This window comes from Phasianus colchicus, chromosome 8 (assembly GCF_987193195.1).
Source record: "Phasianus colchicus chromosome 8, bPhaCol1.hap1.1, whole genome shotgun sequence".
NCBI classification, from domain to species: Eukaryota; Metazoa; Chordata; class Aves; order Galliformes; family Phasianidae; genus Phasianus; species Phasianus colchicus.
Window position 1 is genome coordinate 6,339,661 of NC_143443.1, and position 19,949 is coordinate 6,359,609.

A 19,949-nucleotide genomic window follows, 5' to 3' on the forward strand; every position below is an offset into this window, starting at 1 on the left:
AATGTTCCCTTCTGCCTCTACTTAAACTTCTATTAGTAATGCAGATGTGCTTAAGTATACTCAAAATCATTACTGTCCTCATGGTAAAAAAACAAATAATAGTAGCATTAATACATTAGAAGTGCAGAAAATGTGCAGTGCATAGCAAATACAGTCATGTACTTTAAGTTACACTAAAAAAAATGTAATTTACACTATGCATGTTGCTGTACTAACTTTTGCAATCTATCTAATACCACATTAAACTTCCACTATCTGGTGTTTTACAAAGCCACAAACTACATCCAGAAAGATTACTTCTTCAATAAAATATATTGCTATCAGATGTGTATATAGGAGAACTGTTACGTTCACTACAGCATTTCAAATCCCTCCATAGTAAGGATTCACATGTGTGCTATTACATCAAAACATGTAATGTAGGGTACATTTTCTAACAGTTAGGCTTGCACATTTGATAGGAGAAATGAATCCAGCAGGGATGTAATACCAAGCCTGATAGTAAGGCACTCACCCACAAACTTTGGTGAACTGCAATGGAAGGCTTGTGGCAGACAAACTGAAAGTCTACATACTGTATTCTCATAGGGAATATGACAGCCATCTTTCTCACTAGCTCAACTTTGTAGCTTGCACTGTGATCAAAAGCTCAAAGTACTCATGGAAGAAACATGCTGGTAGAAAGACGACGATGACAAAATAGAGCAAGTGGATTGAATATCAAAGAAATCACAAACCCAGCTAGTGGTGTAGAGTAGCTAATGCGAAATAGGAGTTTGAAGTACGGAAATAGAAAATCAGGCTTACATGTAGGATGCTCCAATTCAACTTCAATTATTAAACTGTACACAATAATGTAAAATAAATTGGATCCCTGGCAGCATAGGAAAACATAAGATGATCACAGGCCTTTAATTCCTTGTCTTATTTCTGAGCATACTCATTTTTTATCAGCATTATTCTTAGGTTATAGAAGGAGACAAATATATTTCACCTCAGCAAAAGCAGTCCTGTGCTTCCTTATTATACAAGTTTTGGTTGCACTTTCAACAGAACAGAAATGATTATGGATACGAATGGAAGAAAGCTCCTTTAGTGAATCATTTCAGATGAATCAGAGGTCAGTCAGGATCATCCAAATAAATTGCACATAAATTTCAATGCTATCACAACATTACATATTTTCATACAGTTACACAATCAAGCAGTTACACGGGATTTGGTCTTAGAAGCTCACTGCATTCACACACAGAGTAAAATACATAAAAGTAGCATGGGCAGGGAGCTTTTGGATTTGAACACACTTCTTTGTACTGTCTTCAATGCATGCCAATTTGTTAGCTCTTCTCATTCAAATTACTCTCGCTGATAGCATTTTAATTTTAGTTCCTTTTAAGTAACTGTGTTAGAGACCATGTGTAAGGCAAGAAAATAGTTGAATATGCTAGTATTAATGCTGTTTTAAAACATTATTTGTTATCACTAGAGACAAAAGCCATGTTCTCCACAAGGAGTTGCTTACCTTGATCTCCTCAGGGCTTCTTCATCTGGATCTTGCACTGCAGGGAGAAAGCATTTCCATTAGAACAGAAATGAAGAAAGAAATTATCGGCTTTGTGATAAAATTACAAGTTCTTCAGAAAAGCATGACAAGGCTGTTTAAAGGTACACTGATGCTGACTTAGCAGCAGTGGCTTTAGTAACAGTGGGGAGAGGAGCAGTTTCCCTAGAGCTAGGCAGAAAGATCTTAGTAGTAAAGTGGCTATTACTACAACATCCTCATTTGTTTACTAGCAGCATTTCATAGCTGTAGGCAATGACCCTACAGAGAGGGCTTGCTGTTTTGTGGAATCGCATCAGAGGTAGCAGTAGATTAATACAAGGAGAGAAAACTAAATATTTCTCTGTGATGTTGGAAAGGTTCTTGAACTAGAACAGAAACAGGATCTGAGTTTAGCACCAGATGGTCAGAAAAATATTTCTGTAGGCAATAACCAAAGAAGTTCGAACTCATATAACATTCACAAAAGATTTAGGTTTAGATTAAAGGCTGATAGAGGACCATAGGTAAAGTACAAACAATGATCCCTGTTTTGTTTTGTTTTTTACTTCAGGAATTCACCTCTATAGAAGTATGTTACAAGACACTGAAGTGCTTTATCCTTTCTCTAATGAATCGACGGCTTTTACGTCTAAACTGCTGGAAAGTGAAAGGTCACTGTGCATAGATTAGATTTGTAAGAAAGGATTATATGGTCCCAGATAAACTTTTACTGTACAGTCTTATGCTTATTTTGGTGAGACCCTTGGCAGATCAAAGAATTTGCTTCATCAAGTATAAGGTGAGACATAAAACTTGCATTTCCTAACTCCCTTAAGTTACATTCAAGGCCTCTCTGTCTGATCTTAGCCCTCAGTGACAATGACTGCAAGAAGAACATGAACCAGTATTAGTCACCAGTGCTAGGATTGGAAAATGAAGAGACAAATCTAAAGCTAGGATGAGGAAGATGCCTTATCATTTGACTTACTGAACTCCGTTCCAGTCATCTGGGCAAGGATGCGAAAAGACTTAGACTGCAGGTTGGCAGAACGGCGGCTCCAGTCCTCAGTTTCATCTTCAGGCTTGTTCTGAGTTTTGAGAACAGCCTGATACACCGGAGATGCACTGTCTACGTGAGGATCTTTAAGAGGAAGGGTACTGCAATTCAGAAAGCGAAACGTTGTGAAACAACACATAGAAGCTTTCATCTTTACTTCTCTCTGGTCTTACAGCTTCTCATCCAAACTAACAGCAATTCAAAACAGAAGGACAAATACGTAGACCAACATCAGGTGAATTAAGAAAGATTTTGCTCATTATAACTGTGAAATCATTCAAACCCTTATATTTAAAGCACTGTGAGAATGCTTGGAAATATCTGTTCATGATTCCTCAGCCAAAGCAGCCATAAGCTTCTGTAATGATATAAAGGAGACTGTGATGATAAAGGAGTCTTATTTCTCCAAGCATTCTGACCAGTATTATTCCTTATAAAAACAGCTTTGTGTTGGTAGTTTTACCTTACGTTTCATTTTAGTCTTGGGCCAGTATATTTTAAGGTTGCATGTAAGAACAGAGAATGCATTTCATTACATTACTAATGTAATAAGCTTTTTTTCTATTATTTATTTTTTCCTTTCCAGAGGTCATTATTCTTAGACAAAAGTCTGAATTAAAACTCAAGCTGCTGTAACTCCAGATTGCCTACTTTTAGTAGAAAAAAGGTGACTTGTACTCAAGACTTACTTACGTATTTTATACCTAAAAACTTCAGCAGCAGAATGTACCTCAGGCTTTTCCAAGGTCTCTCATCATCTTGCACGATATCCAGGAAGAAACTTCTAGTTTTTCACATCCAAAGCCAAAACTACAGAACTCTGTAGCACACGTGAGGTTAACATGTTTTTTTTTTTTTTTTTTCTTCTCCTGCATAAATAATTTCTGCATAGCACACTTTGAATAGTGACAACTTTAGAAAGACACTGTGAGGGAGTTATGTGTACAGCCTTGTAGTAACTTGACTACATGACTTCTGTAAACACAAGGCCTTTTTCTGATGCAAGTGATTATTTTTAACTGCTTGAATGTGCTATTCCAAGCAGAGATTTGCAGGCAGGATACTCAACAAAAATTGAGAAATGACTCAAAAGATAAGGGCCATAACTCAGTGCTATAAAGTTTAGGGAGTGGTCACCTGCTGTAGAAGTTTCTTCTCTGGCTCAGGCTCCAATTTAGTATTATCTGAGAGTTCTGCATTTTGCAGAGGAAATGAACAGGGAAGTTGGTTTTGTTATTTAAAAGCAGATGAGGAATGATGAAAAAGCCAAAAGAATATCTGATATCCTATATATGGAGGTAGATCCTAAAGTAATGCCTCCTATTTATTACCATGGAAACTATAACAGATATAAATAATACAATAATACTATTTGAGAGAGCAAATTCTTAGCTACATAATGCTGTTTTTCAACATAGTCACCTCTATTAAGTATGCACTTTTGCCAGAGATGAACAAGAGCCTACATGCCATGCACATAAAAACTTGCACCAGCAGAGGTGACCCACGGTTTCACAGCTGTTATGATTGCATTGTTGCTAGAAAAACGTTGCTCACACAGTCTATCTCCATTGAACTGAGCAAGTGAAGGCCAGAAGGTGCCAAACCCAAACTATACAGTGAGTGTGGTAGGACAGTCCAGCCAAATTGACAGTCTCTTCCACAGTCTTCAAACGGATATGGGACTTGGTAGTTTTGCATTGCAAGAGAAAGGTTGTCTTCTTCTCTGGCTTGAGTGTTAAGTCTGAATCTTCAGCTTAGCCAGCGTTGTGACGTAGCAGCTGATGTCTTGCCCGGGCCCCAGGAAATTCAGAAAGATTGTGTCTTTCCTACTCTGAAAGAGCACACATCACTTTACTGGCTGAGGGCTGTGTAATGAACTTTTTCTTCAATGGGGAATTCACACCACCACTCCACGGACTACCATTTTGACTTCAGCTTGTAGTGCTGACTCCCTGTCTCATCACTGGTAATGATGTGATCCAGGAAATGGTCACCTTCAGCCTTCTATTGGTTCGATAGGTCCTGACAAACTTGCATGCAGCGCCCTTTTGTTTCAGTGTAAGCATTCGTGGAAACCATCTGGTAGAAAATTCATCCAACTCCTGTGTTGCCTCCATCGTTTGCAATACAACAAAGCTGATATTCAATTCTGTACAAAGCTCCCGGTTTTAATCCACAAATGCATGTAGATGAGCTTATTGGGGCACTCTTCATTTCATAATACGACAGCTGTGCATGGCTATCTAGAACATGGCTGGTCTTTCATTTCACTGTCACCAGAGCTGAAATGTACCACCCACTGCTTCACTGTGCTAACATCCAGTGTTTCATCTCCATAAACATTCAGTGACCATCAACGAATATCAATGGGTGCCATTTTTCCACATAAAGGAATTCAATTTCACACTTCTGCTTCATACATACTTCCATGCCGTGTCAGACTCCAATCTGTCAGACTGCCCCTCTGCTGCCATCTGTCACATGGCAACAAACTGTAAAGGAGTATTGGTGGGGAGGTTCAATCTCAATGCCATACCACCAACATCCGCCTCTGACATCAAGGGGCAACTTAACATAATAGGAGGCATTACTATCACAAGAGCTCTCATACAGCATACACTAAAATATATATATATATACACACACACTACTAGGCAATACCTTAAATGTCAGTACTTCCCAGGTGACACACATCTCTGTTTTAGCATTGCATAACATAAACTCTTTTAGTGGATCCGCAACTAGCGATAGCATGGAAGTGTTTTTCAAATAAGACTGCAACAGGTTCAGAAATTACACGTGCTTATATATGCTGTAGATTCACAGCATGCATTATATGTGACTGTATCATACCCCAACACCTTCAGATTTCATATTTTTTTAAAGAGTATTTCTATTTCTCATGCCCCAGCATATGCAGACTTTTCACTTCCTTGAGGACTCAGTTGGGCACAAGATTCAGTACTACATGGTGGAGCAGAACTTTGGAAGAAAAGGACCCTAAAAATGAATCTTCGATTCAAGACCTGAAAAAAAACTTCCCCCAAAGGTGACCTAGTTTTCAAGTTCCCAGCTGCACTTCAGGCATTCTTCTTAGTACTGACTAAGCATGCAGTGTCTTTTGCCTTATCAATAGAATCACAGAATGGCTGGGGTTGGAAGGGATCTTTAAAGATCATCCCATTCCAAAACCTCTGCTGAGGGCAGGGAAATTTGTAGGGGGAGGAAAGGCCAGGTGACTGCTTTAACTGGCCAACAGTTCCTTTATACCTCAGACTTGTATTCCAGTGCTGAAGTTCAAAAAAGAAAAAAAACTATCCTGCTAGATCTGATAGCAAATTTTAACACTGCAGTCTGTTGCAAGCTGGATATGTAGTACTGTTGATTTTAACCATGTACTCCTGTGGCAGCTGTGGCGTGTGAGTCACAGATTATTCAAAATCTGTTCTTCACATGCTCTAGCTAAATTGCTTTATATTTGTATTACAACCAAGATGCAAAGAGACAGTTTAGAAGTATATGTATGTAGAAGTATATGTATGGATATGCTATTTTTTCTAGAGACTAGACCACAGATTTCATAGTAGGAGTACATGGCATTAATATGACATATTACTGTCTTTGTGCTAGATGATTATGGCAGGAAATGGAGACTGGTGAATTAACCTCCCTAGAATAGTGAAATATGCTCCTATAAATTGAACTAGATTAATGCAATACATTGGAATATTTCCAACTCTATCTTTACTGCAGCAGGCCTTTTTCTTTTTTTTTTTTTTTCAATTGTAATTATATTGCAGATGAGTATCTTGGACATCTAAGCCACTCAGCATGGAAGTGCAAAACACAGAGCATCGCTAACTATGAGCACTTCATAAACCTAAATGTGGTGTTTGACTCACACAGATAGCTGAACTACATAAATAACTATGTTAATAAGTTGTTCTTATACATCTTCTTAATTTTTCTGTCTGGGTACACAAGTGCAGAAATATCATGCGTCCTTAAGAACATTACCTCAAATTGACATTACTGAAAAAAAGTCTGCCCAAATGGATTAGAGCTTTTGAGATTTGTTTATACAATACCCTAAGATATTATAGTTGTTTTCAATAGAAAGTTCTCTCTTTTTGCATTACCGTACAGATCAGATGTTATTAGCATTAAAAGAAGCTTAAAAGACAGTGAAATCTCTTTCGATATGTACAAATGTGATTTTATCTTGCAGTTCATTATAAAATATGGTTTACCCTGTAAATCACTTCCTGAATCATGACTCAGTTTTAATGCAAGCAAGTAGATAGACGTTAAGTAAAAACTTTGGGAGGACTATATAGCTCTATCATTAAGTATACAACAAAATAATGTGACACAGGATATTAGACCAATTCTGGCTATTGACCAATGCTTTGAGAAAAAGCCAGTTCCTGCAGATCAGAAAATTATACAGCCAAGCTAGCTTATTGTAAAGAGATGCTAGACTTTATTTAGTTTACACAGTCACATTATTGATTCTGCTACTGGAACTGTAGGATCTTAATCCTGATAAAGCTGTCGGATTTTAATCTGTTTACATGAACTGTGAATTTGGCTGAAACTGCATAATGGAACTTAAAAGAGGTTTTACTGAAATGTACTTGGAATACCTGACCACGTGGTTTTATTGCAACCAACCCTCGGTTCTTGGTATATCAAAATTAATTATAACAAAGCAACATACAATAAAGATATGAAGTCAGAGCATTTGAACACTGCTATCCTGATGTTTTAGTTTGAGGTCTGAATAATTGTAGTGTAAGTCATTTGTAAGCTTTCCTTTAGGTTCTCCAGGGCAATCCAGTATTTGAGTGTTATTTTCTAAACAGCAAAGGCCTGACACCAGTCTTACTGATGGAAAAGATAACTGATTTCCAACAGTTAAACTGGAGGATGAATCCCTGTCCTAGTACTACTTTCACTGATATCAGAAGTAAACAGTATTTGCAGTTATTGTGTGTCATAAAGAACAGAAGCCTTTAGGATCTGTCACAGTGCACACATTGTATTGCATACCACCTCCTGGCTTCAGAACTTATCTGTAATGTAAAGTTAGAAGCCCAAAGGAAAGTAACACATGATAGGCAGAGAACTGGGACCAAATGAATCAGTGCATAATTTAGCCTGCTTTTACTTGACAAACTTCTCATACTATAATTTCCGCATGAAGCAAACTCGTATCTCAGAGTTGATCTATTAGCAACCTGAAGAGCTGCAGTAATATCAGCGAGGATTGTGTCTATCTAGATTAAAAAGGTTGTGTTCATAGTAGGATTACTGAGAAATAACAAGGAGAAATTTGTTTAGCCACTAAAACGAGTTTTTAAAAAATAATTTATAAATCAGGCTGTAACACACAGCACAGTAGGCTTAGAAAGTTTCCTGCAACTGAGACAACAAATAGAAGCACAAATTTCCTCTGGAGTCAAGTGAATGTTGGGCTTAGGAATGGAGTTCTTAAGCATTACAATTTCCATTATATAATGCTACACCATTTGGTAGAAAGTGTTCTTATAATCTACGCTGTTATTAAAAACACAGATATAATGAACTTCTTTCATTGTACTTTGTTAAATTGGCAATGTAGTTCTACTTACGTCTTTGGAGACGGACTGAGCTGTGATTGAGCCAACAAATTGTTTGGGATGCATCATTAGGGAGTTATGAACACAACAGAATAATATTGGTGGGGAAAAAAGATCTTTCAGTGAGAAAATAGCCAGTAAAGGGAATGTAAGCAAATCTATAAAGCGCCTGCATTATGAAAAAGTCTACAGCTAACAAATTTAAAAGAAGCAATGTTAATGTTTGCTGCTCTACCTCTATTTTGGAGTCATGTGATAAGAAGGTAGGCTCTATTTTAGGTAAAGGATGCTTAGTAAGAGAGAAAAAGGGCTACACTTATGCCACATATAATTTCAGTTAAGTCACAGATGTGGATAAGTTTATCAGACAAGATTAGCAGAAACATGCACTGGAAAAACAAAATTACTGAAGATCAATGACTTTTACTATAGTCCTAAGGATAACAAAGCGTGTGCATAAGGCATGTATACAGTATATATACTAGATAAGGGGATAGTACAATATAACTTTCCATGATAAAGGATAAAATCATAGCCAGCACTAAGTAAATACTTGACAGTCTTTAACTATTAATAGAAACCCTCCCCCCTTCCTTTCTTAATTCAGTCTTTGTTACAAAGAATAGTCAAGGTAAATGAAAAGCCATCTATCTTCAAATAGAGAGCACTACATCTGTTCCTGTGGTATTTGAGATACCCAAAAAAGTTGCACTTGCTCAATTCCACCCCAGCTGAAATTGAGACACTAGTTATCCACCCTTTAAACTGCAAAAAAAAAAAAAAAAAAAAACCACAAAAACCACTTTCAAACAGTATCTAGAACTGATTTCTATTTTTCACAGAAAAGATACTCCAGGAAAAAAGAGTCGAGGAAGAAGTCTCATCATGCATATGGGGATTATTAGATGTATCATGCAGAGAAAGAGCATTCCACACAAGGAAATAATCTTACCCAGCAAATTCTCCACCTTGGGCTTGTGCCTGGCCTGCAATTGCATCCATGATGGCATCTTGGGAATACATGCTGATTGGGGTGTTATACTGGGCGTGAATTATAGTAGCCTTGCCGCCTAGGCCTTTCACCTCAATGGGTTTGTGTGTAGACAGGGCAGAGTCCTTCAGGACACTGGGGTTGAAACGCTCCGTGAAATCCGTACTGGATTATGCAAGAGTGAGGTTCAACAGGAAGGGAGGGGAAGAAAGGAGAAAGGTGTGATAGTTAAGTGAGAGAAAAACTACTAACAGAGGAGCGTACACGTGTATTCATGGCATCTCACCACAAAAGCTTCAGTTCAGAGAATAAGAGTCAGCATAACAACAAGTAACAGTTAAATGCTGGCTGCACTCATGAGTGACATCTTTGTGTTGGCTAACAGACAGATAAAAAAGATGAAGAGTTGACTTCATAAAAAATTGCTATGTATCTCTCATATTTACATATATTAAAGTTGTGCTCTTACATGCATATATAATTGCATTCACATAGATAAGCAAAGGCACACATATGTATGCATGTCCATGGATGTACGTACATCAGTGAACTCCCCATGAAGGGTCATACAAAGCACTAGGAAAGTACAATGAGGTGAATAGATGTCAGCTTCTCTATTATTTAGAAGATCACTGTGCATAATTAATGACAGTGAAATTTAGTACTCGTGCCTTTTCATGCTGAAAGCCCTTCTGAGCCACTAGATCCGCACAAACTCTACAGAAGGCCCAAGTGTTGTGATAACATGATAAATGTTCAGTCTCAAATCCTCATCACGCAATCAATATTGCAGTCATATTTGGAGGAGATGCAGCCATCTTCTTCCAGTGGCTTCATTTATGAGGGAAGACTCATTTGAGAAACTGAACTGAAATGAGTAATATAACTGGAGTTCCCATAGCAAAAGGAAGAGTTGGTTTAATGCTTTACTTCAGCTAAATTGCACCTAGGTTCCTTTTACTGCCTAGCTGAATACTGTTACAGTCCTACAGTGTGGACTGAGCACTGTCTGGAGTTTTAACAAAAAATCAAAACCTCACCTGTTAGTCACTGAAGTAACTGCTCTTCCTTAACCTGTGGAATGTCAGATTAATATCCAGCCTGCTGATCCTACCCTGCCAAAAGCAGCAGGATGACAGCAGCGCAGCTCCTGAATGCTCACCAGGACTAAGCAAAACTAAGAAATCCATCCTTTGGGGAATGCAGGTATTTCATAAAGATTTCATTTTGAACTGAGCCAAAAGTTCAGAATGGATATAACCCTCCTGCCCCCAACAGCAACAGCAAAAGAAGTGCAGTAATTCTGAAAAATGTAACCCAGTTTGAATGGAACAAGTTTCATTTTCAACTTAAAACCATTAGCTCACATGGACTATATTAAGTCTTCTGCTGAATTCTTTCCTGTGACTGAACTACATCTGCTTTGGTCGTGAAACAGTAGTGTTCCTGTCGCTCATGAGTTAGCCATGGGGTGTGTCTGAGTACTAAATCTGAACTGCCAACACTGCATTGAGGAGAAAAGAAAATCAAGTCAAGATGGCAGCCATCGGACAGTCTTCCAATGATTAACAAAGATGATGTGCCACCACTGAATCCAGCCAGCACACTATGCTTTAAGCCTTCTCTGTGGTGGGATGCCCTGACTGCAGATGGGCAGTAGGAGACAGTTACATATCATTCAGAAATACTCCACAGAACATAAACAGCAACATGCTCAAGGAACAGAAACATAAATAAGCACATGCTGTACTACAGCCATAGCCTTTCATGACACACGTCAATGTTATAAGGGAGGGAAATGGAAAGCTGAATTATGCATTCAGGAAAAACTGAAAATCATCTTTTTAAAAATACATTTTCACATCTAAAACACCTCTTCATCAACTGTTCTCCAATATTATATAATTATTCTGCTGACATCATCTGTTGAAAGTTGACGTGCAGAGATGTCCTGCATGTTATACTTGACTTTACAGCATGCACATGCCTTACTCTAACAACAGTATCTCTTTTCTTTGCAATATTCTCAGGTATCATCTAATCATTACAAACACACAGGCCCCCAAGATCCTGAATTTACTGTTCTCATTTCCCCACACTACAAGGCTTATCGAAGAGATTCTAAAGCCAGGATCCGAGAAGACTGAACAAAAAGATGGAGATTAAAATTCACGCTTTTAAAGAAGATATGTAAAGATGATATGTAAAGATAAACACCAAAGAAGGGCAGTGACACCCCTATAACGTGACTTCTGCTTTCCAATACGGTCAGAATAATTATGACTGTAAGGTGTCAAGAGCTTTATTCCTCCAGGGGAGCTACATCAATTGCATGACATTTCTCCAACACCTCACTGAAATCAACAGAAAATGCCAGTCCAGTGTAAATTACAAGTAATAAGTATTATTTCAATTTTATATATTCTAGCACTAACCTTCTCTTATCAGTTTAAATTTGACATTCAACTAAAACAATTACTTATTTTAAGCTGAATTTAGCCCACTCTCTTCAGCAATTTATCGACAACATTCAGCACAGAGACAGAAGAGGACTTTAGAGAGAATACTCTGCCCTCATCTTAGAGAACAAGGTCAGAGCTGAGTAATCTTTAAACTTCACTAATAAAGCAAATCAATCACAATTCCAAATGAAACATGTATACTTACTTGGGGATTTTATTTTTTTACTAGAATCAATTTATTTTTAGTTCTTTTCAGTATGAATATCTATTGCCAGCCTAAATTAGAATTCTAATAAAGTGTGGCTAAAGAAATTATCTTAATGCTTAGACAAAAAATATATCACTAATAATGCCCCTAAAAAGGCTCTGATGAATCCTAAAGGCACAAAGACTACATAAAAAGTTAGAAGGAATCCAATCACGACTGTAGAGATGAGCAAGTCTGAAAGCATCTACAAGAACTAAGTAAGCACAGATGCTAAGTCCATTTGCAGTATTAAAACACCACCAAGAAATGCTAAACACATCATGTGCTTAGAACAGAGCACCTCTGGACAACAATGGCAGCATACGATGCTTGCCAAGCCAACAAAACTTTATTAAAAAAAATGCTTGTAAGCAAGACACAGCAGGAACATCAGGGATCATGCTACCCCAGAAAGCAAACCTTCACACATACAGCATAACACAAATACTTAGCACTACATGAGTAATACTAACTTCGAAGTGGTGTTGGTTATAACCTAAAAGAAGAGAAAGAGAACAAACAACATCATAACCAAACAGAAAATATCAGTAGTTTTTACAGTGCAAAAGGAAAAGGTAGTTACAGCTTACAAAAGCTATAAGACCATCTGCAAATAAGAGCAAAAATAAATGTATGCCTGAAAACCCCAACATGATTAAGAAAAGAAAAAATGCAGGGATTATAGTTTATCTACATGGATTTAGTAGGGTAATATGGCATTTTGGCTGACCCTTGAACATCATGTTATTACTGTACATCCCTGAATGTGCTATTATCAAAATGTATGGTATGAAAAAAAGTATTTGCAGAGTATATTCTCAACTAAAAATAGCAAGTGTTATAGAGATTATATTCTTCCCTTAGATACTAAATATTCAGGGGTGAAATTGGTTCTCAAAATCAGCACTGCAGGATTGACTTTCTTGTCTTTCACTTGCTGGAGAATATTCAAAAAATGTTTTGGATCTAAAACTGAGGAATATGCCTTATTGTTTAACAAGCTATTGGCTGAAATTTTACTGCACATATGTTATGCCAGCAATGGTGTAAGCCAATTAAAGCATAGATATCCCTAATTTTCTCACTGTGAAGACAGTCCTTGCGTTCTGTATTTTTTTGGCTATCCTTATGTGAATATTTTATTTCCTGTGCTATGTACACAGTCTGAAAAAACACATGATGTATTCTGCTTCACTCCAAAAACAAGAAGAGACTGTGACTTGAATGGTAATTCCAAAAAAAACTACAATACCAAGCTGAAAACATAAGTCTTATACAGTCAAAGCTGGGAGAAATGAAGAGAGCATGCTCAGACTGTCATCTTTTATGACATTATTTGCTAATAACTTCTGTTGGTTTCAAGAATGGCTTTCATGGACTGCACATATATTTTCCCTTAGTTCCTTCAAAGCTTAGATCATATTCACAGATGAAGAGAAATCCATCATGATTTGAGCAAATGAATAACAAAGAGTTCAGGATCAATTAATAACCATTTCTTCTTATTTAGCTTCATGCAACAGAGTTAACAATACTGGCCACTACCCCTTCCAACTTGCTACTGCAATGCTGGATCTGGAGCAGATGTGGGACTTAAACAAATCACTGGACAGCAATGTTAGATTGACATTCAAACCAGAATGTTAGGCTTTTTCTCTTGGGGAACCTTTGATTTGCTGCATTTTTTTATTCCTTTTTTTTAAAAAAAAAAAAAGACATTTTGCAATTGGTTCACCCTGATGCATTTTTCATGACTGAAAGAAATGCTCTTGTGAGTCAGAGCTGCAGTAAAGGATTTGTACTTAAGCATTTCCATGGAAAGGACACCACAGATCACCTTCTGCAATTACTGTACTTCAGCCTCTCAGATTCAGGAATATTCTTCCAATTTAATAAACCCTACATAAAGCCAAATACAACAATCTGTTGCAGGAACCAGCAGAGCTATATTAGGAACAAGCTGTAGCCTGTAAGCATATCACTGATCCTACATCCATTTTAGGTACCTACAGGACAACAGCTGGGCACTCATTTACAATGAAATATGGTGTAACAGTATCATTTTCTGAAGTAGATTCTGATGGATGTTTTAATCCTCTAATCCAAGTCTCTGCTTTACACATACAATGACAGAACTACAGGGTCCTAACCATTGGTTTTAATGAAAGGATATCTTACATATCGCACATATCTTATGTGTGAAGATGAAAAATCATTACATGTGTATACTAAGAACAGCTCAACAGCCACAAAGTTTTTTTTTCAGGTGTGAAGATGTTATCAGTTTCCTTCAAAGGGTAGTTTTTTTCTCTTTACATTTCTTATGCTACGAGAAAATCCTCTCTGGTTCAGAGCTACCTACTAACTTAGCTCAATCCTAAATATGGACACATGAAGGACCCAACTTGCTGCTCACAGGGGTCACGCAGTAAGAAACAAGAAACCCAAGCCACCTGGCAAGTACGTGCAGGACAGGTATCAACAGCCCTTGACCTACAATGTGAAAAATAACTTGCACTGAAAAAGATAACTTGAAAATGAAAAATAACTTGAATGAAAAAGAACAACACGTTAGAAACTGTCACTCGTTCTTCACATTTACCACTGTTCCCCTTTGGGGGCATAAAGTTTATAGCTTACTGACAGGACTTTCCATGGTGAAATTTCTGACAGCAATTCACACAACTTTAAGTTATTTTAAATGATTTGGTGAAAACAGCAAATTGAACTTGTGTTTCAACAAATCGAAACAAAATACATCTTCAGATTTACCACCAAACCTGCATTTTTCTTCTAGGTTTTACTCCACTGCTAAGTGTATGTTCATGAATGCACAGTTTTGAAGCTTCAGAATCTCATGACCTCTATACCATATTTCATCCAAAGCAACAAAGTCCAGAATGGATTTTGCAGGGCTCAGGGTGCCTTCCTTGTGTGCTCTTTCACATAACAAAATGGAGATGAACACGAATGATACCAAGTCCCAAGGCAGTTAGATATTTCACTTCACTATCTGAAGAGCAGTTAGAATGACGCCTCTCACTTTATGAGTAACACTCCATGGGACTGGGGAAGATTTAAAGCATTCCTAAGTTTATTTGCATGTAAACAGATTTAGAATGCTTTAAACCTCAGAGAAGATGGGATAAAGGCAGTTTTAATGTGGGTTTGTTTTTTTAAACAGAACACTTAGATCTTTCATATACTGTCTTGTTTGTCATTCAAGTTCATACACACTTCCATGTCAAGTGCCATTCTGTCAGACTGCCCCTCTGCTGCCATTTGTCACACAGAAAAAAAATTTAATGGAGCACTGGTGCAAAGGTTTAACGTCTACTTCCATACCACCAATATCCACTTCTGATATTGAGGGCCCACATAATAAAATAGGAGGCATTACTTTTGGAGCAGCCTTCGTACATTTTTGATTATATGTACATGTAAAGGAGAAAACAGAGGTTACAACAGGTAAAGGTTAAAACAGAGCTGCGATGATGGAAGGACTGGCACGATAGAAAGGTGTTGCACAGGAAGGGAAGAACATTGCTCACCTGTATCAGAAGATTCCAGGTTCACAGGGGAAAACTCCACCAAGGAGGGAAAAACTCCACCAAGGAGGGATCTCCAATCGGAGATCCTTCCCCAGGGGCAGTCAGCCCTTACATGAGGTCTAAGAGAGGTGCAGCCAGGCTCCACCCCTTCCAGTCATACAGCTGAACTGCCCTCACCTGTGCTACCAGGGCTGACCGGGTCCTTCCCCCAGGTGCTCAATCAGTGGTTCAATTAGCTTTCCTCAAGAAAACTGTAAATGAGAAGCATTTTGAGCTATACTTGGCTGATCTTGCCTATGAACCTGCTTTCTTTTAAACATGAATTGCCCTTCTAAATTATCCAACATGCAAAGAGAGTGTAGGATTTCTTCAGATAAATTAGGGTTGGAAATGCTGAATCACTGAATTACAGAATTGCAGGAGTTGGAAGAGAACTCTAGAGATCAAGTCCAACCCCCCTGCTAAGCAGATTCCCTACAATAGGTTGCACAGGTAGGCATCCAGATGGATCTTGAATATCTCCAAACAAGGAGAGTCCACAGCCCTTCTGAGCAGCCTGTTCCAGTGCTCTGTCACCTTCACTGTAAAGAAGTTCATCCATCTATTCGCACAGAACTTCCTATGTTCCAGTTTGTGGCCATTGCTCCTCATCCTTTTACTACACACCACTGAAAAGAGCTTAGCCTCATCAAGTTGCCTCCTGTACTTTAGTTACACACAAGCATGGATCAGATCTCCTCTCAGCCTTCTCCAGGCTGAACAGACTCAGGTCCCTCAGCCTTTCTTCATATGAGAGATGCTCCAGACATCAGCATGATGAATGCCCAAGAGAATTACGATAAATTAACTAAACCAGAAGAATCATTTAAAGCATTCATACCTGCTCTTTCATAGGAATAAAATATCCTTTCCAAAAACTTTAAACCCTTACATTTTACTCTAGCAAAGGGTAAAACTCTTCTGCATATTTGCATATAGATTAGTTGAAAACGTGCATTTATTATCACATCTTGGATGGATTGTCTGAAATTTTTGTTGCTTTTATCTCACATAAACAATTCCCTTTTGTTGAAGAAGGGAATTTCCCATGTTCCTAAGCAGGAACTTCATTTTTAAATAAGCATGTATAAGCAAAATAAATATAGTAGCAGATTAATACATGAAGGCAGAAAAAGTAGAACTCATTTCTCATTGCTTTTCTCCTCACATGCTGCAGTCCTAGTTGCTTACACCACACACAAAAGAATAACACAGTTCTCTGCAATACATTAACACACTGAAAACCTTGACAGTGTGAGATCAAACTTTGTAGGGAGCATCTGCAGATTATGCCTTCTTAGCGTACTAGTTAAGAACACAGTGATCAGATGTGAGACAGATTATGCTCAAACCAGAAGATTCAAGAAATGGTGCTTTAACTCATTTTACACAGGGAAGCCAATACATTAAGGGAGGGATTAAAGCAGGACATTGCAGTGCACTAGCATGTCAGGCTTGCTGGTCAAAGCAATTCCTCCTTAGGAAAGTACCAAAGGGTCAGATCTCTAGTGTAGCTGCTTCTGTAACAGCTGGTAGGGATACTACGTTCAGGGAGAATATAAACATCATTTTAAACCTGAAAATGCCACAGCTCTGACTACATTACAGATGCCACTGTCATTGTGGTTCTTCTCATGCCCTGATGATTATTGCCAATTCACATTGCAATTCAGATAACAAAGACCTTATTCTGTAATGGTACTGTGAATATACTTTCGGGGGTTCTAAACAATTTAAAGATTGTTCCAAACCTCAATCATGACTACAACACAAATGCACAACAGGGTAGGCACTATTACATTCATTTTCCAGCAAAATCTTGTTTGAATATTACTATGAACTTATTGAAACATTAAGTATTTTACCATGTTACCTACCCTCTAGGAAGTCCACCTTCCGAAGCCCTTCGTCTGAGACTTAATTTATGCATCTCAGCCATTTCCCTTAGAGTTTCTGCTGAGTAAAGGCCAATAGGGTTGTTATATTGCCTCGCAGGGCTCAGCTGGCGTACAGGACTACTGCCATCAGTCAATACAGGGCTTAGTTTTGAACCTAGATTACTCTTTGCAGGTGAAACGTCAGGAGTCACAGACTGAGAGGACATGGAAGATCTAACTGTGGTAGTCTTTAAGTAAGAAGAGCTATTTGAAAAGCTGATCTCTTCCTTGTTGAAGTAGCCTGAAAATGTTCCATTGGTTGCTAAAACACTACCCATAGGCCCAGTCGCCGTGTTAGTTAGAGGGCTGAAGGTTGCTCTGTTGCCATTGATTTCCCAAGCAGGTTCCTGTAGTAGCAAACATGCAGGCCAAGAAAAGAAAAAAGAAGAAAAGAGCAATCATAGAACACATGCAAAAAGTAATACATCTGCAATCACTGCTTTCTAAACATATTGATAAACTAGCAACAAACAGATTTAGTGACAAAACATCCAACCTTGCAGGAAAGATCTTCAACGAAGAAGCTCACTGTTTCAAAATCAGGGAAGTAAAACATACTCAAGCTTTTTTTTTATTATCTTTTTTTAGTTCAAATCAACAAATTAAAGCTTATTATTAGAAGAGCGTTTGCTATTGGTCAATTTCATAGCAATGATTGTATACAAATACAATACTGCCTATTAGTTTCTAAGATAATTAAGCAAACTTAAAGGATATCTTCAGTTCAGAATTATCTGAAAAATACCATACAAACGTAAAAGTCAATCTTATTATCACAAAAACATAATTATTCTAAACCACACCATCCTATTTTTCATGAGTACGCTTGAAGTTATTGAAGCCCACACCTCGCATTGCTTTCACAGGCTTTGGTTCATGCTAATTAGGCCATGCAGCATTGTTAGCACATAGACCAAATGGACTCAAGAATAGATATCTGCTCTACAGACAAAATGCCTCTGTATTCTGACAATTTCTCTATAATTTCCACTTGAACGAGTGTGTGCATGAGTACACAGCTGATGGCTGCATGATCCTATGGCTACACCCCACATAGTGTTTCTAACTAGGACTGCAGTCAAAGTCACAGTAAACTCTCCTGACATTAACTACACTCATAAAGTCTGTGCTGGTTCTCTAATTAGAAGTGTACTAGCAGAAACTCATCCTGGTAAAAGGCAGTACTATGCTTCATTTTAATGAACGATTTACTATTCGTGCAGTTTAGTGCAACTGAAGCAAAGGGTAATATCAAAACAGAAAAATGGTGCTTCTCCTGCACGAAGAAGGAAGTAATACTTATCAAAAACCCCACCTCAATATCAGTTAGAAAATGCATGTAAAACTTCTGTTCTCACATTAGCTAAAACATCCTTTTCCTTTTTCTGCCCTTCAGTTCAAGTTGATTCTAGTATAGCACCATCTGAATCATTGGAACTGGAAAACACTCAGCACTTCACAGGACACGCTGAGCACACTTAGGGTTAAACCAACTTCTCTTTCCAGCTACTGGCAGGGTGCAGTGACTCCAGTTCTGTGTTTTTTGGAAGGCTGCCTGTTTACAGTATGGACAGTTTTATCAAAGAGGAATACAAACTGTCTTTCAGGTGGGCGTTTTATACCTTTCCTGTTCTCTTATTCTTTTTTGTCTAATATTACAATACTAGAAAACTACTTGTGCTTTGGATATACATATAAAAAAACCAAACTCACTTTTTACCATTCTGCTTGTCAGCCTCATTTTGTCTTGACAATACCCAACTCTGCAGTTTCCTTTTTTCATTTAAGCAAAGCACTATCTTCATGTTTTAGCATGTCTGTTCAGCAGGTCAGGCTCTCTACATGCAGTGCCTTTGAAAATCTTTTATATTTGTAGCTTTGGGAAGGTTGCAGAAATGTTCCATGTTTGAGGAAAAAAAGGTTTTCAGAGGTACACACTTCTGTGACTTTAAACAGTTCTCAACATTTAATGGTACTCTGAAATATCTAATGCTCTTGTCAAAGCTGTGGTTGAAGAGAAAAGTAACAAATTTTTTATAGCAAAAAATTTTTGACAACCCTTCTGACAATGAAGGGAAAACACAGAAGTTAAAATCTTAAAGGCTCAGTAAAAGGCTCATGTAAAATTCTAATACTAACAACATTTCTCCCATGCTTGCCTTTTGAACCTAGAATCCTGAGTTCAGCTCATCCTGCACGTATTTTAAAATAATGAACTAAATAGTTTCAAAAGTAGATGCTTTATTATATTTTTGTGCCTGTAATTAAGTAATTTGGGTAAGACCTTCTATAGCTGAGATACCCTACAAAATATTTTAGTGCTTCACAACTTATAGGTTTCTTTAGAGTCCATAACAACCACTTGAATTTTATCTGAGAAGCTTAGAATCCTGGCTTCAGTCTAAATTGGGCTCTGCGTGGTTTTCTAGAGCAGGAGGATCACTCCCATCTTTCTCTCTGGACCTGCAGCTGTAACAGGTGCCCAGTTACCCACACAC

General features: G+C 37.8%; 1 protein-coding gene across 5 annotated transcripts in view; it reads right to left on the minus strand.

Moving 5' to 3' along the window:
• The window catches only part of LDB3 (LIM domain binding 3), a 118,792-nt gene that overhangs the window by 42,247 nt on the left and 56,596 nt on the right, over positions 1-19,949 (minus strand). For 4 of the 5 annotated variants that reach the window (XM_090144790.1, XM_090144789.1, XM_090144791.1 and 1 more), the window contains exons 5-7: positions 17,392-17,798; positions 2,532-2,701; positions 1,523-1,559 (exon numbers count right to left, since the gene is read on the minus strand). In XM_090144790.1, the coding sequence (XP_090000916.1) occupies positions 1,523-1,559; positions 2,532-2,701; positions 17,392-17,798 (614 nt within the window). Of the gene's footprint in view, positions 1-1,522; positions 1,560-2,531; positions 2,702-9,176; positions 9,381-12,397; positions 12,421-17,391; positions 17,799-19,949 lie in introns of all 5 variants that reach the window. The other variant, XM_090144793.1, reaches the window with a different exon arrangement.